The 22,766-nt window shown below is 40.5% G+C and overlaps 1 protein-coding gene across 1 annotated transcript in view; it reads right to left on the bottom strand. All coding sequences in view use genetic code 11, as the record gives it.

Moving 5' to 3' along the window:
• Positions 1-1,447: 1,447 nt before the first annotated feature.
• The window catches only part of EGR_00500 (Protein unc-79), a gene marked incomplete at both ends in the record, with an annotated part of 42,236 nt that continues 20,917 nt past the window's right edge, over positions 1,448-22,766 (bottom strand). The window contains 14 exons of the mRNA XM_024489749.1: positions 1,448-1,957; positions 4,218-4,292; positions 4,455-4,595; positions 5,162-5,215; positions 9,036-9,225; positions 10,541-11,418; positions 12,441-12,614; positions 13,141-13,245; positions 13,857-13,967; positions 15,109-15,461; positions 18,223-18,341; positions 19,592-20,116; positions 20,539-20,590; positions 21,195-21,273. Coding sequence (XP_024355746.1) covers positions 1,448-1,957; positions 4,218-4,292; positions 4,455-4,595; positions 5,162-5,215; positions 9,036-9,225; positions 10,541-11,418; positions 12,441-12,614; positions 13,141-13,245; positions 13,857-13,967; positions 15,109-15,461; positions 18,223-18,341; positions 19,592-20,116; positions 20,539-20,590; positions 21,195-21,273 — 3,366 coding nt within the window. The remainder of the gene's footprint in view (positions 1,958-4,217; positions 4,293-4,454; positions 4,596-5,161; positions 5,216-9,035; positions 9,226-10,540; positions 11,419-12,440; positions 12,615-13,140; positions 13,246-13,856; positions 13,968-15,108; positions 15,462-18,222; positions 18,342-19,591; positions 20,117-20,538; positions 20,591-21,194; positions 21,274-22,766) is intronic.

Here is a 22,766-nt window from a genome sequence, read left to right on the forward strand (position 1 = left end):
ATGCATCGGGCATACCTGTCAATGCATAAGCTAAGGTAACAAGAGCGCGTAGAAGGACACTGACTTGAGGTTTGCCAGACATTTCTTCTATTTAGAATTGGGCGTCCAACAAGAGCAAGAAACACGCCTCTACAGAAAAGAATTTACGATTTTCTTCTTTGCGCACGAAATGCGTAAATTATTGCCCTCCTTCTAATCAAATAAACACCCGTAAACATTTCTCCTTCGGCATTGACTTTGAATGTTTCGGTACCCAGACAGGCATTGCTGTGACCTCTCATGTTAAATAACAAATTTGGCAGGAAGGAGGATTGGGGAAAGTGATGCTGCGGGTATTTTTCGAGCGATTTTACACCTCGTCTAGTTATTTCAAGTATGATTTTTTTCAATAAAGCAAAATAAATCATAAAAGTGGTTTCATTTGATGCGATTAAAATGCCTGATAATCTGTATCCCGTGCACAGATCTTACATGTTTATGAAGCATAATAAAATCCACCCAAAACTAAACCAGTGATCCACAAAACCGACAATAAATAAAAAATTAGCATCCACTGGCATATGAGTTTTAGCATTTGCACAGGGACAGTAATCTAACAGAACATGATGCTTCTGGAATGAAGTGGGCAACAGATGAAAATAGACTCGTAATTTATACAGACTCCCTAAATAACCCCGCATTTATTGAAGATAAATGCTAAAAAAAGCACTGTCCAAGTACTACTTGACTCCTCCAATTTTCGAAGGAGCAATTAGGAAAGTAACTAGACCCCTCTCATTTGCTTACAAATCGATCTTTTGGAAATTGGAGCATTCAGGAAGTACTTCCACCGTATTATAATTTCAGTATCTACGATCAATAGAAAGGCATTTAGGGAATGTAGAAACGTAACTATTTGGCATATGATTAACCAAAGAGGAAGTTTCACTTCAAAGGAGTAACAAAATGGCCTAAGCTGAGGCTGGAGTGAAATTTTAATTACTAATACATTCATTGTCCTGTTCCATCGAATCACTAAAATGTATGATAGATAGGATTGTCATACCTATTTTCAACTAGATGAATGGGAACAATTGTCACGTTTTATTCGTTCATCATACTTTTCTAATATGACACGAAAATTAACATCACTACATCAGTCATTTAAACTACCGCTTAACAAGCAAAAAGTATTCCACATCTTTTCTAATGCTTTAAGCCTAACCAATTAGGCTGCAACACGAGTTGTGGTAACCAGTTGTTATGACGATAGACTCACATGTCGCACGTGACATTAGTGGCGAATGTGGTTAACAAGATATATCTATGCGTTGTGTTTATGGTCATAATTCGTTTCATTGTGATTAACTAGTCATCCTTTATAACCACCAAAAGAGAGAAGTTTGCTTCCCACAGTGCTATTATTAATCTAGTCAAAATCATCAAATAAGGGAGTTTTGAATGCGCATTAATGAATAAAGATGTGTGTAGCCGTAGAGTGTTGATCCTCATTGCGTCCAAGCACAAAAATTTGTTTTTTGAGCCAACGAACAAGGCGATTGGAGAGGAAACCACTGCTACCTACTGCAGTGCAGCCGCAACCCTCCGAGAGGGCTGTCCCCACACCGCTACCGCCGCCGGCACCTCCACAACCCCCTGCAGGGCCGAGCGAGTGACCGGCACAAGCGCCTTCTGTGTGAGTGCAGCCATTGATGCTATTGGCCGAGCAGAGATTGACGTCCACACCACGAGCCGAGGAGAGACAGGGCGAGCTTTCGCTCCCATCAAGGCCTACACCGCCACCAACTCCACCTCCTCCGCCACTACTGATACCTCCGCTACCACTTCCTCCGGCCCCCGATCTACCACTGTCCATCAGGACGCTCGCCGAACGCAGGAGAACGTGCAGGCGACTATCCAATCCCGGCGGTTCCCATTCAATACACTTTTGGAGACGTTTTAAAACGTTACCTGGCAACTGAAATTAAGAAATGCGTGACAATGGTAGGCAGATTTCCTTATGGCAATAAAGTAGTAAGATTGCTTCCTCTCGTAAGGTAAAGAGAAAATGGAACGGTACGATTTTCCAGTCGGGTGTTGCGTGCAAGCGTTTTAGGCAGCACCCATTAATGATTAGCTGCTGAGCTCTAAGCTTTCAGCCACTGCATTTCTTTACAAGTGAAAAAAGAGTAAATAGAGCCAGGAATTACAGATTTGCAATGAGATTTTTTTAAGAGTTGAATTAGATAAGCACTTTTAAAGCTAAGTCTTTAGGGTAGCTAAACGAGAAACTCCTGCTTTTCGAGGCAAGAACGTGTGACCAAAATTACGTAAATAAATTATTCTTGTCAAACAGTGCTTAGATAATCATAGATAGCTGGTTGGTCAGTGAGTTTTAAGCTAGGTCTTTGGAAATTCTATCAACACCAATTTTTGTTGGATGGCACACGGAGTGGTTGATGAGTAGAGTCTGTGTGCGATCAAAAATATACGTTCCTTTTCCAAATAAATAGAATGCAAAATTTAAATGCGCAAATTACCACTGACTCCAAAGATTTAAGCGTGCTCTTAAAGCTGTGACAATAAAAGGGTCTTAACATGCAATAGACAGTAAATTATGGGCTATTTTTTCCATTCTATTGCAGAGGAAGGATCGCTTCAATACCAAATGTAGGCTTTAATTATGTCTGCCTAAACCACTTTTGGGCAATGATACTGATTCTCGGCAGTCGATGAGATACTAGGAAAAATACAATCGGATGCCTACATACTGATTTGTTTTATCAATCGCAACTTTTAGATGCCCTCCAGTCAACCCGAACAAAGTTTTATCGTAACATAGTTTCCTTAAGTTAATTTGTGATGGCAGCGAGACGTAGGAGATATAATTGAGTATGGTGTTGTTGGCTTAACTTCACATGTTTTGGAGTGGGGCAAATGGAAATCAAGTGTCTCCCACCGCAAAAAATAGGACAATTGCGGATGCACTTTTAAATTGTCAAAAACTTGCCTGCTTTTGTTTGCCATTCAGAATGGGAACCCAAATTGTGATGAGCTGGGGGAGTACAGAACAAACATGTATGAGTACATGAACTTTAAGTCGCGGTTTGTAAGTCTGGCGCATAAACACTTGGAGAGCAGTAAAAGTGGTCTTTTTAGGTCAGAAAGCAATGGTTTAACCACTATAGTGTAGTCAAGTTTAGCAGGAAAGTCATTAATTCACAAAAAGCACAGAAAGAACAGACACATCTGAGATGAATTTTCAAATGCCATTTTTAATCTACTTTACAATTATAGCCCGGATGGCTAATTTTTTTGTTTGCTCAATTTTAACGACTGTCAATTCAGCGTCACGCACTGTTTATTAACATTTAACATTGGTATATGAAGTTGAATGGGTTCCCTACGCAGCGAACATGGCGATATGCAGCAGTTAATTGTTTTAACCAGTTACTATGAGTTAATAAAAAAGCAAATGCCACACGGCTATGAAGTTGAACTCGGTTAGGGAACTCTTGATGTCATTTATGCGTATTAAGGTCCACCCTACTTGTCTTGAGGCGGAATATTGAAGTATTTATTAGTGGGATGAAGTAGCACACCCTCAGATGGAAATAAATCATTTTGAATGAGTAGAGTTTATCATAAACTAGACAGTTCTGAAGATCTTCACGTTCCAATAGCGATCCTCTTGCTGAAGTAGTTTTGAACTAAATTTACACTAGATGGTAGGATTCTGTACTGATTTGGATAAAGCAATACACTTGAAGCCTATTTATACACGAATCTGACTGCTTGGCATTCTGAAGTTCTTCCAGTTCTGCATCCAAAATATGCATGGTCTTTTTCTGGACCACCACGGGTCAGTTCTCCCATCACTCATTTGGATGATCTAAAGTGCAACTTTTGCAACATGCTCTTCACACGACGATATTGCTAAAAAGATCGGCGGATAGGGTCAATTTAAGGTCTCTAATTTTTTACCAACAATCAAGCAGTAATTGCTTTTAGCAAAAAAAATTAATGCAGTAGGACTTAGAGCAACGACGGGAGATATGTCAGAAAGGCAAGGAGCCACAAAGTACGACTTTAAAAAAAAAACTGTCCATAGAATTTGCTAAGCCTTCTTTCTCATCCAGCTCTATTCTACAATCCGGTTTGGGTACTAAGCACATAACCTATCTTGGCCTGATTGGGACACCACTTTTAGATTGCATCATTCAAAGCGGAGGACCCACCTTATCAACTATGATGGAACGACATTCCTTAAGCTCCTCAAGCACCGTCAGAAGGTGTCCGTTTATTGCAGTAGCCTAGGATTGGAAAAAACTTACAGCAATCATAAAAACAGAAGTTGGAGTAAATTAATGCGTCATTTTGAAGTGCATATCAAGTTATTAGCTCACAAATAATAGCCCTTGGCTTTGATATGAAGGATTTCCGGCTCATCACGAGAGTGAACTCAAAATACTTACGTCTTCCGAAACAGAAAGCAAGTGGGTAATGGTCGGTGCGATCTTCAACCAAAATTCCAGCGCAGTCCCATTGGCCGCACGATGGGCATTCGAGTTTATAGGGTGCAAACTTCCAGCGGACTCGCAGTAGACCGTCCAAACCTGGGCAATAAGGGTAATTACGTCTCATTTTGCGATATTTTTGGACAGTGTTTAAACACGGTTGGGCATTTTAGTGGTCACATAAAATAAACAGCCTCATCGGCCAAAATCTACTCATGGAATCCACGAACCCGTGAGCAAATGACTTAGCTAACATGTTTTACCAGAGTTCCAACATTCAATCCACGGTTCCCCACTGATATTTATTGCACGCGTTCTGCTTCTACATGATGTGGTATGGCAAGCAAAAATTACAGCTTTTAGGTGTGTGGCCCGAGAACAGTCATATATTATTTCCAGATTTTAAAGAGCCTACTTGCTGAATTCGCAGCCCTTCAAATTTGAAGCCACAGTACAGCATTTGTGACAGCAAAATTCATGCTTCGCATTATATTGCAGATCTTATGACCTAAAAAAGATATCCGCCCCCAAAGTATGATAAAATGTTTTTACGTATAAGGTAATGCAAGCACGACATCGTGCATATCAAAACTTTATCACAGAGCTATTCAAAATGCGTTGATGTGGATACAAAGATGAAATTAAGAGCCTAAGGAACTACTTACTTGACAGAGGAGGAAGGCATGATATAACGAGGACATCACCGCCACAGACCGAAGCTAATAAAATAAAAAGAACGAGGGTATAAACAACAGACATTAAAGTTTTGCCCGAAAACGTATTATGAGCAGTCTCAATTCTTTCAGCAATAAGACGTGGAGTAATCACCGCGTTAGTAGCACAGAAATGCAGTCACTACGGTTGACCCTTCTAGGACCAATACAGTTGTTCATGATTCACCCAAAAAAACCTTAGAATCTTGAATAAGACAAAAAAAATTCAAGAAACAAGAGCTTATGTGCTAATAAAAGTACACAGGAAATTGTAGTAGATGTTGTTCGAGATGCCATCTTCCAAACTCCAACTAGATTCATCCAGAGGAACTAGCGGAATGGAGAACTTAAAATGCAAATATTTTTGGAAACAAAGATTGGTGGGGTCAATTGTAATTAAGTGACGACCTGTTGTTTGGTGTCCAATGAGGAAGGGAGCACATGACCGATGGATAGCAAATTACTAACAGGGTAAAGAGGTGGGACTGAATAAATAAAATTTACATCCACTGCGATAATTTTGATGGCATTTGCAATAAAAAATAGCAAATTTTTTGAGTGAATGTTTCAAGCACGCCTAACGAATGCACGAAGTAGATTCGACTTAATTTCGATCGAGTTTTTATAAGGCTGACGTTCTGTGGCAATACTAAATCCCGCAACTCGAAATTAAGGATCAGTCGGCACAACCTCCCTAGTTGTTTAGGAAAGATATTCAGTAAGTAGATGGGGTCATAAGGTTGTCGTTGTAACACTTAGATTAGTCATATTGTGACTACCTTCGTCTTCAGGAATGATAGGAGGCGCTACATTGGTGGCAGCGGAAAGAGAACCCGATCAGAGAGAACAATCAACCTAATTTCCATTACTGAATCCTAAGCCTTAACATCCGCCGGATGAGAGAATCAGCGGTGACCTTTCAACAACTACCCTAGTTACACGCAAGTTCAATGACTGACGCAGTTGGTTAGTTCTCGGGTGTTTTCTCATAACAGCGACTGCATTATAAAGGTCGATGCACGAGATTGACCAAGGGACCGCCATAGACATCGTTCAAAAGGAGAAGGGGGCTGTGTAATACTTCGACAATTTGCTTAACTCTTCGTTTTGGTTTTGCGCGTAGTCAAAGCCCTGTCTTCGTACTTCCAGTGAAAGGCATGGCTTCGGGTCATGCCAGTGTCTTCCTCCGCCCTTCTGTGCATCAGCAATACATATACAGCCTTAGTGTTATGAATTCTTTCGTCTTCAGGAAAGAATACGGGCGCCACAGTGGTCACCAAGTAGAAATAACCCAAGGATGGTAACAATGCCAAGCGGTATGCAAAATTCCATTTTACCTCACGAAATATCTGCAACAAGCGCTGTTTCTACAGGTTGTGCGAAGCCGCACTTTATTGCTGCAATTTGTGGTAGAATTATGAAGAGAATGCAATTTATTTTACGTTTGGGAATTCCACATTTTTACTTCGAAAAACGCCTGATTCTTATTGTAAAATTTTCAATCTTTTCATCCCTTTGGAGCCCAAAAGAACGAAGCTTAGACGATAGTTCCGTTTGAAGTGTACAGGATTATCTGCAACGTTTGTGAAGCTTATTGTCGAAGTGGCAGGTACACCAATGCTCCCCTATCCAATCTAGGTATCGAGAAGACATGGCATCTGGGAAGGGGGTAATTAATATTAAAAAGTCAGATTTCAGAAGGCTAAAAACTTTTTCAAACGCCACATTTTCCAACTATAATTCAAAACAAGTTAATGCTTTTGTTCAAGACTATATACTATTATACGAATAGATTACCATTAAAAAAATAGCTGATTAAAAAGCAAAATGGTAGAAATGTCGAACTGGCGAGAACTACGGTTTTATGACCATTAATTCGGCAGAAAAAATCAGGAAAAGCTTTGTTTTATTTGAAAATTTTATTCATACTCTAACTGAGCATTGTGAGAAAAAGAAAAGTGGCAGAGAGTACATGCGAAACGGCATTAAGACGTTTTCACAGGCTAAAGACCAGCATTTTTAGCCTGCGCATATAAGAAAACATCTTTTCATTTTTTTCCGAGAAAAAACAAGGCATTGCCTTAGGAACGGTTATTTTCTGTCCCCAACAACTATAGCTGGAAGCGTTTCTTTTGACTTTGAATGTCAGCTTGATAATTATGTTTCTTCATAAATTTGTGACTTTTTTGCTTTATTATTACACAGTTTTTAATAACATTGTGCATGTCTATGTAAGAAAGACTCACACATTTACAAGACTCGCGCAATTGTTTAGGCGTAGAGAATAACTAGTGGAAGTCAACCTAATAGCATGCAAACAATTAGGCTTTATTCTAAGATATTCAGCGTTCTAATAGTCAGTAATGATAACAATTTAATGCCTAGATTATTTAGTTGACTCTTCGTTGTGGTTACACGGGTACTTAAGGCTCCGTTATTGTACTTCTACCGGGATGCACAGCCTCAGGGCCATGCCAATGGTCCCCTAGCCCTTCTGTATGTCGGTAATACATATTCTGCCCTAGTAGTTTGTCTTCTTCAGTCTTCAGGAATGACTCAGGGTGCTACATTAGTGGCAGCTGAAGCCGAACCCGATCCTATCATTGAACGCTAAACTTGGACGCGATGGAAGAAGAGCATATGCTGCAGATGAGAGAATGTACAACCACTCCTGACTGGAAGTTTAAATATGGCGTCTACCTTTGGCAACGACCCCAGTCCGGTGGTCTGCAGTAAAGCCATTAACAATTGAAGCGGTATTAGTCATAGTATAGACCCATCTGGAAGATGTTAATTACATGATCACGCGATACCTTTACCTCTTTACTGACTGATAAGAACCCAGGTAGATATGGCTGGGTAACACCGAGGGGAAAACAAATTAGCAAGGAGGAACAGACGCGAAACCTTATTCCCATTAAACTATTTTAAACTCCATCCTTTATTAAATGAAGTTTTTAGGTCAGTGTTCTTACGATTGGTGATGGACAGATGAGATGACCAACAAATTCCTCCTTCGCCCGATACAATCCCCAAACAGAAAAAAACTCCAGATCCAGTGAGATTACCAAGAGAAATCAGTATCAAGTATCTTCGCATTTGCACGCAACTTCGAAGACTGGAGTAGTTGGTTGGTTCGTGAGCGTCTTTCATACAACACTGGCTACGTTATAATGGCCGACACGGGAGGTTGGCCAAGAGCTCTATGCAACACTTCAACCATTTGTTTACCTCTTCACTTCGGCCTCGCGGGCGCTTAAGGCTCCTCTTAGTACTTTTGCTAGGGGGCATGGCCTCTAAGCTGTGTCAGTAGCCCCCAGCCATACTGTACGTTAACGGTACACATTCTGCTTTGGTATTATGACTTATTCAGTCTTCAGAAGACTTAAGGCGTTACAATAATACCACGCTTTCTGTTAAACTTAGTGATCACTGGAATAGCAATTACCAAAGAGGGGATAGCCATAAACCTGAGAAAGTAATCTAGTAACCAAAAGTAAATCACAGAAATTACTTGTCAGCTATCGATACAGAATAAATGGAAGAATCGGTACATAATTGCCGATTAACATAGGAATCAAGGCGAGAAATGCAGATTAAAAATTACGATCAGAAACCTCACAATACTTTTCTATCAAATGATGAATGGCCTTCGGCAGGAATTCTTTAGATGCATACTTCTTAATTTCCTTAAACTCTTAATGGATTGCAAACTTGAGGAAAACGGATCGCCTTGGAAAAAGTAGATTGTCAATACCGACTTTTGGGGTTTAGTTTGGTTACAAGAAACTACCAAATTAAAACAGAAATTGATGAAGAGGCGTACTTTTTGCTGGTCTGGAAAACCGGAAATGAGAAATTTCACGAGGTCAGCAACCGAATTGACGAAGGTGAAGGGCAGAGGCCGGCAAGTGAGACCAGTGGCGTCACGTGTGAGAGCGGTGTGCATGGTGGCGCCGAGCAGGAGCCAGGTCAGAGTCCTCACGCGCTCCAGACACAACAGAAAGTCTCGTGGTCTATAGTGGCAGAGTCGCAAAATCCATAAATTTTCTGGTTTTGACCTGGCCTCGAAGAATGTTAGGCAATGCTTCAATATCTCCCATTTGATACGTAAAAATCTCATAAACAGTGGCATCAATCTTCACCACCACAATTATAGTGACCCACTTCCATAAACCTCGACAACGAGGACACTTTATTTCTCAGCTGCACATGATTCCCGGTCTAATGTGATAATGGCTCAGTTATACAACGTAGGAATTACTCACTATGGATAAGGCCTTTTGAAGGAGATATTGATATTGGGGTAGGCAAAAGGTATTTCCTTTACTAGCGACGAACAAAATAGACCAAGAATTAGAAGGAAAACTACGATCGGCCAACCATTATAAATGGAGAAAGCTAAATTCAATTAATCTGGTTAGATTGAACTATTTGATGCGAAACCTCATCTGCATTTGGTGTACTTTAACCTAACTTCCCGAGGGCAAAAGTGCAGGTAGTTATAATGGCCTTTATTTATTACGATACAAACTGATGAGCGTGTTGGTGGCTGTACATCATCAGAGTCAAGTGCTATTTTTGATATATATACGATATTCTTAGACAACAAAAGATCCAGACAGTTTATCGAATCGTTAAAAAGTCGGAACATCAAACGCCTAAAAAGTGAATGATACAAACATTCCAGCTTTCCGCAACTATTGTAGACAGGGTGCCACGTTGTAAGACTAATTTCAATTATTGGCTTAGACTATTAAAAGGATGACTCCTGTTTTGTGGTCCGTTGGTTTTACCAGGCACCTCATATATTTCTGGACCAATTTGTTGCCACAGTATTATAACTTTCAGATGCTAGTTCGCAATTGCTGGTGCAATATTTTAGTTACATATTTACTTGGGGTTCAAGGGCATTTGAGTCTCCGCTTATGTACTTTCGCTGGGCGGCATGGCCTCTAGGCCATGCCAGTAGCCTCAGCCATCTGTAGGCCAGCCGTTCAATTTCTAAGCTATTATTATGTCTCCGTCTTCAGAGGCAACTCGGGACGCAATAGCTAGAATTTAAAAATCCGAAATAAATTCCCATTTATGGCATTTTATCAGACTTCCTTAAAGTAATATGAGCGAAGTCATCAATGTTTTAAATGAATTGCGTAAAGGCATATAAATAAGAGCACATAACTGAGACGTAAGAGCTAAAATAGAAGCATTAAATAGGTAATTGGGATAAGACTGGAGGTTACAATCTCATCGGCGAACGGATCTGAAGGGGTTACTTTCACGAAAAAAAAGCAATTTAAAGATTTAAAACGTTAAAGTATGAGAACATACCCCTGTTGCATAAAAGTAGGGATAGATTTGAGCCATGGTAGATATTGTAGAATGGGAGCGTCCAGTCTCGTGGTGTGAGATAAAGTTGGCACCAGCGCGAAATGTCCAATTGACATGATGGACTGCTGACCTATTCCACCGGGCGCTGCCAACACCGAAGCAATACTGGGGCTTCGACTCGTAAGGTTCGGGACTGCCAATGAGATATGGCCTCCACCACCGCCTCCTCCGCTCAAGGCGCTGCCAGCTGCACAATTAGATGTGGAGACTTTCGGTCCCGAGTAGACGGATCCGCCATCACTTCCTGCACCATCGCCCCCACCGAAAGTGAGCGAAGTGGAGTTGCGACCAAACTGACGTCCCCCACTAAAGCTACTCCCTCCACTGGATTGACCGACGCTACGGAAGCTTCCACCAGCAGAGAGAGAACCGGAGAGTTTTGAAGCTGAAGGTTGGGGTTGCTGATATTGCTGTTGTTGAGCAGCAGAAGTGCCCGGCTTCCCACTAGTACCACTAGTGACACCTCCGCGTCTCACGGGTGGGTCTAGAATTCCAGGGTTGGAATCCTCGGCGAGAAGACCCGGAGAGAGCATGATGAGAACATCTTCGTCTTTGACATTGGAATGACGTGAAAGTTCAAGGGCCACGTACTGCGCAAGACCGGACTTGAGGTGAGCACCGATGGTGTCCTCGTGCAATGAGGGAACGTTGGCTGCTGCTGCAGGCGCACAACTACTGGAATTAGCAAAACCCGAATTTTGCACTCCACTACTGGAGAGACCCATGGACGATGTCCATTGGCTGCATGTTCCAGCACCACTATTTCCGTCATTGGGGTTGGGCAGTGGTTGAGCGGCCGTCTTTTGAGCCTGTTTCACCTGTTTCAAATGTATATTTCAGATTAAAAATGGTGCTTTTGAACATTATTACAAAAACAAAATGTCACCTGGGAGAGGAATTCTTTCCACTTTCTCTATCCTAAAAGGTTAAAGGATACTTGGTATGCCCGTACACCCAAGCTTCTTCAGCGCACTTCTGTAAACACTTAAACTAAGCATAGGCAGGGTACGACATTACTATTTAGGCCAAAAAAATTATCCAACGAATCTGGTAACCATCACGAAGGCAGCTTCACCACTAAAGCAACTTTAAACTGGGGGACACTGTCTTAAAAAGGAAAATTTAACTTGAAGTCTGCAAAGCAGGAAGTGAATTTAAACTGGTACCACTTTTTTGGTAAGCTGAGCCTTTTTGGCTAAATATTCCACCAGAGGTTGTTGTCCTATCCAATGTCGGTCAAGGGGTAATTCGGCGAGTAGGAAAAGTCAATTTTATATTTTTTGCCACATAAACAACTTTGGCCATGCAAGACTTTTCCTTCATTTAGCACGATAACATCAGTAAGTCAGTCAACATGAAAACACTGTCGTCTGCAGCCCGAATTTATTCCCAAATTACTTACTTAAAGTTTATAGAAACCATTTTCTATGATGCTCTTATTTGCCATATTTAAACCAGTCCTGGGTGTTTTGATGAGTTTTCGCTCCTGATTCACCTGTCATTGAAACAAAAGCTTTGATTACAAGTGAGAACTTTGCATATTTTGAACCGGTCATACTTTGCTTTTTTTCAAAACCATCCGCAAATCGTATAGCCCATTTAAATGGGGACAATTTATGAATGCACAGATAAATTTGGGTGGTAGCCGCTCTTCACTTGAATACTTTGCGAGGAAAATTTCATGCCATCTCAGTATCCAAGGATCAACCAAAAACTAATCACTAAGTGCTTATTTAAAGGCAATTCGTTTAAATCACAATTACGAAAAAGAATGCACGACCAAAGCGGAAAAAAGGGCACTGATATTAGCGAAGAGCAAACAAGGTGACATTTTCATTACCTTCCGAATCATGTGAACATCGGAAAGAATGTTTAAACAATCGGCAATGTGAGGTCTCATTAATTCGGCCGCTCCAGTCGAAAAAAGGTGGAATGTCTGTGGATTGAAGATGTCTGTCAGACTGGGCGAAATCTGGTTAGGCTCCAACGTTCCACCCGCGTCCATTAGTACAAGCTGAATTAAAAATAGCGGAAAAAAGGAGGCGATTGAGCAAAATCCCTCATTACATAAGACAAAAAATCCGTTCATTTTAATGCGCTAGCATAAAGTTGGCCACTGAATGTTGAATAGTTCTGGCAATAGATCATTCATTAATAACAAATGATTGCCAGTAATATGCAACTATGCTTTCCCCCTTTTCTCCCCTTTTAAAGATATTGCACTTTGTGTTTTGTGCAGGTGGTACAAACGAGCTTGCAGCTCCGAAGAAATGTTACTCAAGCGAATCACTCGAAATTGCGGATGTTGGTTCCACGTGGACTTGGACATGGAGACCTCAGGAAGTACTCGGTGTTTAAGTTCTTACTATTTCATGACACTAGTTGACGTAGGAAGCACTACCTAAAAGCAGGTATTATTTTAAACTCCACTGTTAACGTATTGGAGGTCCCTCTTTCAGTTTGTTAAAAGTGCCAGCCAAATAAAGGTTGTTACGGTACGTTTTGCTTGCCTCACCATAGATAAAAATTTAACAATTTACCTGAAGCATTTTGAGCAAGTTTTCGTCGGGAAGATAAATGCGAAACTTGAGTGCATTCATGAGTGACTCCACCGCGATTTTGGTTAACTGAGATTTGGCCCTCTCCTACAAGTAAGTGCGGGAAATAATGCAAAAGTGCGATTCGCATGAATGGGTTTACGACCTCATGATTTCTGAATACACTGCAACTGTGGCTAGTTTTGCGCAGTTTCTAGCGTAATATACTAGTTATGGCTGCAGAGTAGATGGGCAAGTGTTAATGCATTTGCATTCAAATGAATGTCAGCATAATAAAGGTGTTTGCTCCGTTTAAACTCATTGCATAGTTTTCACACCGGCAAAAACGTTAAGTAATTAAGACAAATGCCATAAAGACAACAAATTAAGAAGCAGGTGTTACCTCTATGTGAATAAAAGAGAGTGAGAAGAAAAGGTGTTGTTGCAAAGTCAACAACCAGCAAGGGCAGAATATGACTGGCATATTGTTCTTGGGTGGAAAGACGATAAAGACCAAGACTATTTCCCTCAAACGAGCAATAAAAATAAGCCATTAATTTTCCCTTGCGGATGCGTTTAGAGTTGATGTTAGATGGAAGAGTAAAAACGCTATAAATCAGATACGATACATGAAAACTTGGTTGATTTATATGCCCAAAGGAGGGCAACAATCTTGTGAGCCAGAATTCCGGATGTAATTAAAAGTCGGCATTTCGTACCTTAAAAGTTCTGTTGCAGAGCGAACAGATCTCGATGAGAAGGGGGGAATCCACATGACACTGCTCGATCACCAATCGAAGGATCGCAGCATAGGCGTCTGTCACACCTTGCTAAAAACCCAAATTTAAGCAAAAAAATGCAAGTTTTCCTTAAACTGTTTTCCACACAGCTCAACGTGAATCCGACCACTCAAACTGAACACGCAAAAATAGGCTTGCCATTAACCAAATGCATATTCCTTTAATTTAGAGAGGTAAAATCTCTCAAGGGAAATTTTGGCAAGAAGCCTGGTAGTTAATGCAATAAGAAGTTTTCCGACCGTAGACTTAATAAGCCATGAAGGAAAGCGCACAAGCGCACTACCTTTTCGTGTCTACTTTTCTTTAATTACTTTGAAAAATAATCTAATCTTGAATGGTGTAGAAGTGCCTTAGAGTAGATTCATGATAAGAGGTACAATCATGGAATAATGACGAGTTACAACTAATTTAGGCCTTTCGAGCGATTCAAAACATGGCATTATTTTCTACATCACAATCAAATAGCGGTGATCTGATGACTTTATTTTGAGCAAATTGAGCGTCTTTTTACGTCAATTGGGGGCTAAAAGCGGGACACATGACTAGTCAAGAGAACTTTGCGTCCGTACTAAAAAAGCATCCATTATGTCTCCAAACAAGACATGCCCTCCAAAACAAATTCATTCAAACTAGCAAAAAAACCGATTTTCGTGAAGAAAAACATTCCACTTTCATTAATTAGATAGATTTGTACAGCCTATTTAAGTAAACTCTAAGTGGAAATGAAGATCAGTGAAAAATGGGTTAACCAAAAATAATTTATTTGAGGTGTAATACACTAGTTATTTGTTTGACTCCCGGTCTTGGTATAGGAGCCACTCGGGGTCTCCGCCACTTACCTTCGACGGGTGATCTAACTTTTGGGCCACCCTGGTAGCGCCAAGCCCTTTTGTACGTTAAACGCATATAAATATAGTCTTCTTCAGTATTATATTTTCTTTCAACTGTAAGAAAGTCTCGGGCGCCGCAAAAGGACTATCGGTTTTAAATGCAGAAATACATGTATGAATTTGCATTAAGGCCATTCGAAAAGTGAAGTTATGGAGTCCTGCTTCACTCCATCCCATTTGTTACTTATGATTAGATAAGTGCGTGCTCTTGTGCTTTCCCGAAAGAAATTGAGCCCCCAAAACTGACCAAAATTAATTGCAAGTAAAACCCACGGAACAACCTTGATAGTGGAATTAGTCGGTGCACGGAGGATGCAGATCATGGAACGAAGGGTTGAAGCAAGATTAGTCGGCAGAGGTCGAATTTGTGAGAGTTTGCGGAAAAATGTCTCAAATAGCGGCATCAGTTCCGCCCATCCGGAGGAAATGAAGTTATTCCACTTCTGCTCATCCGTCAGCCGCGGCAAATTCTCCAAATACGTGGCCACATTTTCGAGAATCGTGTTAAGCGTCTCGATAGGAAGGGACTTACGCTTGTTAAAGCTGTCCAGAGCCGAAATCAGAGGGTAGAAGAGAGACATATGATCCTCGAAGTTCACTAACACGGAAATGACCGCGCGAAAAAGGATTGGATCTAAAGATAAAACAAGAAATTTTGTGCGCAATTTATCTGAAGGGGAGGTCTTTAATCGTTTTTGAAGTCAAGTATGTCAACTGGTGTCAACTGCTCACGAATACAGACAAAGAGGATGGAACATGCTTCTAAATATCTGTTTTTAATTGTACCGAGAATGGAGCTACCGGAGCAAAAAATGGATGATTATTTAGGCCACCATTGGAACCAAACCCACCTTACCCAGTAGGGGGGAAAAAGAGAAACGTACATAATGACTATTTTGGGACAGATGAATCAAATCAACGCTAGACTTAGAACAAATTCACCAGACATGGAGTAATATAACTCGGATACTTCCAGAAACATTACCAAGAATGTGACACTAGACTGGTCCCTCTGGGCTAAAAATTGAAGCAAAATGCATTTTTCACCAATCCCCTGAGTTGTCAATAGCAGAAGTGGTTAAAGCTCATTTTACGTGGGCGAAATTTTTTAAAAAGGCAGATTTTAGGAAGGGACAAGTGCATTATCGTAAAGTCACGACCTCGACTGGATAAAGCACCGTGCGGGTATTATCAGGCATTCTTGAATTTTTGCAAGTTTGGGAGAAACAATTCCTAAAATGAATTCATGCGTACTTATGCTGAATGAGAACCAAAAATAATGGGCACTTCCACTTCTCTTAATACTAACACAGAGAGGAAATAGGTAATACAGGGTGGATTAAGTCATTTGGTAGATTTAATTCAAAGATTTACTTGTTAATAACCCTTCGTTTAGGGCAACTTGAAAAATATCTCCAAATTACTTATAGAAGTAACTCAGTTATGGGCCAAATTCAATGTGTTTCTAGTTGCAAGAGATAGCTTGCCTAAGGAATGTGACCATGCCACGGTGAAGCGTGCAGTCAGAAATGGAGGGGACGATTTTGATTGCATACCTTACCTAGCTGGGCACATTGCGATTTAGGTTTAAGTGTATGCACTCCTTGAACATACGCAGGTCCTCCTTCAACTTCACAACGCCTTTATCAGCAAACAAATTAGGTAAACTGATTACCATTAGGAATCTACCTTCCCCTAGTAAATGGAATCGCTCTTTAATTAAGCGCTAAAGCAGAGTGTTCTTGCCCGCACAAAATCATGAGTTGGTGACCAGTCAAATTCGATTGATACATTTATTCCAAACACCAAACAATCCATATAAGGTTGTGGCCTCACTTTAGATTTGATTTACGCACCTTTGTCCTACAATGGTAAATCAAAGTCGAGTCAAAAAAGTACTTGGGACATGCCAAATTTGCTCAGACCAGGGACGGAAAGCTAAAAACCATAAGCAAAAGACGTGAAAAATGTCATTAAATCGGGAACAAAGCCGCCAGCTTACTAAGGAAGAAAAATCATTTTAAGTCAATAAAGAGGTAACACAACATCAAACGAGGCTCTGCATCAAATTATCTGGTTCACCATTTGCTTGCTTATATTATTTGTTATTTGGTAAGTTCCTCAAACACTCTTAATTACCCCTTACCCCCAAGACCCCCCCAAACTAAAAGTTAAACGACTGAAGTCTATTAATTAATCCATATATCTGCTACTACTTGCAAGAATTGACGAAAGCTACAGCAGGTTGAAGTACTGTATTCAATAGTCAAGATGGAGATGACTTGTAAGTTCGGCATTGTTCTACTGTAACATCAAGGTACAAAAGAATAAGAGGATGAAATGGATCCAAATATCGGGAATTTATTATCACGGTAAGTATATACTGCATAAACTTTCAGCCAAGCATCGCTCGAGGAAAGTCAAAAGGAATAATCAAATCAGGTGATCATTTGGTTTATTCCATTTTCTTAACTGCTGCGTGAGAGTCACCAATGAGAATGGAGGCCACTCTGGTTCCCTTAGCTGCTAATCACATAGGCCTAGATCGCGATTTTTAATGTTTTAACCGGGACGAAGGAGCCAATCTTTTAGCGATGCAAAAAGCACTACTGTCAACGTGATGTTGAAAAAGCCTTGATCTTGTACAACAGGCACAGATTTTTTACAACGCAAAAGGCACCAAGTGAATGAGGTCGTTTGCTAATCAGTCCATTATTCTGGAATCAAATGTTAAACTTGTAGAATGGTAAAACTACTCCCGTGATCTGAGAGGTGACCGTCCACCTTAATTAGACATCGGAGAAGCCTATGATCCTGATGAATGAAGTCGGTTATTTTTTGGCACTTAACATAATTCGATGTATCACAGATTAGGGTTTGCGAGTTGCTCCACCGATGCATATTCACAACAGCCGCCATAAAATAACTCGAAGTTTTAAAACATTCATTGCTTTACGCTATCACCGACGTTACGACCAAAGTGAATAGTGATAGACCCATAAAAATTGTGTCCATGGCCATTTCATGAGGTATGCTGGGGCAGTGGTAATTGAGACTGATAGCGATTCTATTGAATAGACATTCACCACGCTTATGGGATAAACTTCCTCCCAAAATTCAATAATACCATATAAAAAGGTCATATTTTGTGCATAAAAGGGTCGTCTAAAAGCTGCTGCATTAAGCCTATCCCATAGATTACGGCAACTGTGTAAGCGGCTCTCACTCCAATTTAACTCTAGTGGGAAAGCAAGGAGAGTAGTAAAAAAGCATTGATATTAGTTAATGAAAAAAATTTTAGAGAAGCCAATCTCAACTGCAGACAGTTTGTTCATTTTGTACATTTGACAACAAAACATCACGCCAACCGGCTCCTATCTACTCATGAAACTCACCCGGTATAGGTGTTTGGAAGAGCTGGGTAAACAGTCCATTAGGCGCCAGATTGTATATTGTGCACCGCAGGAATTGCCGAGCTATGCTTGCGACGTTACCTGACACAATTACATTCGGCCTGGAAGAGGAGGACAAAAGGAATCTGCCTGCATCACTCGGGAAATGAGTTTGATGGAAAAATCCGGCGGCTCCAACACATTTCTACGAGTGAGACATAAACTCCGCTTTTTTCATTTCATAGAAAAAAAACAAACGATTATTTGATTTACTTTTTCCTACAGGTTTTTTGATACTGTGCGAACAAAAATAATTCATTAACTGTCAAAGATTATGCCTAAAACAACATTTCCGTCAGATAACAACTTTAATTGAATGTCCTTTCCACCAAGAAGTTGACTAAGGTCTTGACCACAAAGTTGTTAAAAAATTATTTCTTTTTGCTGACTACCCCCTTTAGTGGCATTAAATTTAGCATTTTTTTGCAAAGTGTCTTCATAAAGAGAATCATCTTGTAATTGGGGAGGCAAAAGAAGCTTCCCTTTAGTTTCTTGATCACGCATGACAGCCGTCACATAGGCTGGTCAAAAAACAATTTTATGATTGTCATGCACAGAGGTGACCCTTTAAAGCCAGACTGAAAAAGAGGTTTGTTGGAATTAACATCTAGTGCGAGAACGAGGGTGAACTTGTCTGGTCTGATGAATGTCGCCAAAGCAGTCCCTACGTTTCGGCTTCCTAGATGATGTCTGGTTAAATAAAAAATCAAAAATACTAATCTGCTTAGTCAAACTCGACAAGTCAAATTCCATCATTTAGAGCCCATGCTATTCTTCCACCTCTTAGATAAAATTTGGCTATCTTAAAAGTGGAAAAGCCCAACTCACTATCTGCGAGTAGCATTATACAGTGTTTTTGCCACCACATTATTCAAGTTTGCCCAAACATCCGAACCCCAATCAACTCTCACCCTTTTCCCTCCCGTAAAAACTTCATAAACCACGTCAATTTTAACTTAATGCCATAAATGACTTCAAAATGACAACCTTTAAACGAAAAGGTTGATGAAATTAATAGCTAGGAAAGGAAAACATTTAATGGACATAAAGCCGAATGCTCACAAGTAGAAAGTGTGTTAGTACCGCTAATCAGGCCTAATCAGGGTAAAATCCTCCTGTGTAACACGAAGAAGAGTAGGATAGTTGAAATGCACTAATAGATATCGCACTAATCAGAAGAAATAGCACAGCTGCAGAAGCTTGAATAAATTATTTGCGAAGTGATCTCGACATATCAGCTTATCTTAAGCGAGGGGACATTTAGCAACGCGCATGCTGTTTTTTAGTTGCAAAAAGGTAAAAAAACACTCACAAGGCCCTCTGCCACGTGTAGAGTGTGGTTGTGGCAATTCTAGCAGCCACCATAAGCATATCGATGAGAAAGGGAGCAGCCAGCCCAGGCTCTCTGTGTACAAAGGTGGCTAGACAGATAAGTCCCAGCCCAATGGTAGTCTCGTCGTGCGTCTCCAGCACCATCTGGCACCAGGGACACCGCTCAGTGCTGAGCATAGCCGTGGCGAGCACAGAAGCCATAGTGGAGGTCATTTCTCCACCCCCACCTCCACCGTAGGTCGAACGCGTGCGAAGAGAAGCTACACGACGCGAAGATCCGATTCCCCCTACTCGCGGAGTTCGGTGCAATCCGACGGAGTCCTCGAAGGAGAAGGCGGTCTGTGCTCGTAACTCGCTACTCCCGTTTTCATCATCCACCTCGAGAGCGCGGTTTAATGGTGGGCGTTCGCGAGTTTGAGATACGGTGAGCTTGATGGCGTCCCGCTGGAGGATTGGCGATGAGATGGACGCGTCTGCCTGGGGTTCTGTTAATGCGTGTGTTTTTCTTGATAAAAGAAAACAATGTTTTCCTTTGAATAGTGTTTGTAGGCCGCTTTTGCATTAAAAATCAAAAGCGAATACAAGAGTTAAAAATATCTTATAACAACCTTAAATGGATACACGCTAACAATTTTCTCCATCCAAAAATGGTAGAAATGTGTGACTAGAAAGTTCTTTGAGGTAAGACTTCTCTAACTTTGCTGGCCTTTAAAATGAAGTTGGTATTTGTTCATAAATAGGATACAGAAATTCACGAATAAAACGACAACTTAAAATTAAAACGACTTCTGTTGAGTCAGTTTAGCTTATTTAAGGATCGCATTCTAGACTGATCTCAGTGACTTCATTTATTTTACATAAGCTTTGTTAAGTAACCTTGAAAGTAAGTTCAAAGACTAAAATATATTCTTTAACACGGGGTCTTACGCAGCACGATTTCGAGTTGTCAAGGGTTCACCAAAATCACCAGATTTTGTATCTGCAATAGGAAAGTCACTTTCACGATGTAGTGGGATATACTTCTTTACTTAAAACAGGATGAGCTGTTAATTATGTGTAAAATAGAGGATCGCACTAAAAAGGTGGTATTTTGAAACTCACTGCAACAGTTTTGTGCAATCAAGGCGGATGATCCCATTGTCCTCTAATTATGATGTCTTTTTAATAATATCAAGCCTTTTAGATTCAGTAAGAGCTAACAACCGAGGGCAGGAGCCGAATATTGTTGAAATGAAGAGGATATTCAAAGAACTAAACTTATAGGGCAATCTAGATGTCGCCAATTAATTACATAAAGGGGATACTTCAAGCAAATATGAAAGAGAATGTTTTGAGCGGAATTTTCACAACTACAGATCATCGGAGCTACTCTCCTACATTCTTTTATTTAAGTCGCATCAGAAACATCACCACTGTCGCCATCAAGTACCCTTCTCTACAGGTCAGAAGATCTCAAACGTAGCTAAATTGGCGGCATATGTCGCTACAAAGTTCCAAAAACTACCCATTTGAATAATTTAGACCAAATTTAGTTAAGAGCTCTTCAGGCACAAAATATAGTTAAAAAGTGAAAAATAGATTACCCAGAGCTTCTAGTTTTCCAGACATCTCGTGAGTTTCCCCTTGCCCTTTCTTGTCAAATCCAGCATCAGACACCGTGGGCTAAAATATGGAGTTGCTTATTGGATTGGACGCAATATTTTAATAAAAAAATATAAAGGGTGAAAATGAGACATAAATGAATTCAATTTGCCGTATAACTAATGCACATGGGCTACGTCTAGAAAGCTGATCAAGTACAAAATTTTCTTAAGTGGAAAAGCAGAGTAAACATGAATACCTTAAAGACCGTTAGTTTTGCGCCCCTTTGAAAACCTTTGCTTCTTCAAACCAGATTATCTACTCAAAAGTGATAAAAAGTACTAGTGTTAAGTGAGTATAAATGATCATAAGACAATGTGTGGCAAAAATCCCAAGAGGAAATGTAGCAGTCTGCCGCAAATCCATTCAGTTTCTTTTATATGGGGGATTTTGATCCCATTTCAGATTAATCAAGATAAAAGGGAGCAAACTGCACTTGAACTTGATAAAACACTGGGAGAGGGAAGGAGCACCTTGTTTAAGTGCCACCGCACTCACCAAACGTTGAGTGTGTTCTCATCAGCGGGTATAACGATCGACTAAGGATGAAAACTTATCTGCATTGCACAATAAAACAAAAAGGATGAGGGCGATACCCCTTGAGCGCCTAATTAGCTGGAAAGTGCTCACCTAAAAATCGTGAAATTTTGAGAAAACTTGACTTCGGTGGTGAGAGTTAAGAAATCTGGAAATAAAGGCCTGCATGGTACCGCAATGGCATGTAGTAGTAGGCGACAACGAAAACAATGAAATATATTTGATAAAAGTCTATCCATCCATTTGATAGCGCATCTGGAGCTACTCCAAATTCTAACTTGTAACGCAGATTTCGAATACAATTAATAAGTCACGGTAAACAAGAAAAACCAGATTTCAGTAGGGTTTAAATCTCAGAAGTGGAATATGCGCCAACTCACGCAGATTACAAATGATATATTTACATTGCCCTACGAAACCGCCACCATCTACAGAATACTTTATTATTTTTTCCTCGTAACAAGATTAGAGCTAGATGTATAACATGCGCATTCAAAATCAGGCGCTATGGTGGTGTAATTTCTGATACAGTAGAGTCAAGAGACTTTAACCGTTACGTTCAGCACTTTTCACGCATTCCGCGTCGTAAGCGCACGTTCAGGCGCGGGTACCTTAAACTCTGACATTCAATTACCACAGAGGAAATCCCTTCAAAGGAGAGGTTTTTAACAAAAAAATAAACCAGCTCCAATTTTCGCCCTTTATCTGCAGAGAGGGATACGCCTTTATGCATGTGCACCAATGTATTTTAAGACTGCACTGTATTCGAAGAGAACTCTCAACACGTCCCTGTCCAGAAGCAGACACACTTTAGCACCCTCGGATACGCCATCAGCACTCGCGCACCTGGAACAATTCTCAGCGTTGGCATGTCACGAAAAAAGTAGCCAAAATAAGTGGCATTCATACTGACAACCCTACTTCCACTTCTGAGCAGAGCATTAATTATCTCAAATAATAAAAAACAGCCTGCTACG

The sequence above is a fragment of the Echinococcus granulosus genome (genome assembly GCF_000524195.1).
Source record: "Echinococcus granulosus chromosome Unknown EG_S00002, whole genome shotgun sequence".
Lineage (NCBI taxonomy): Eukaryota > Metazoa > Platyhelminthes > Cestoda > Cyclophyllidea > Taeniidae > Echinococcus > Echinococcus granulosus.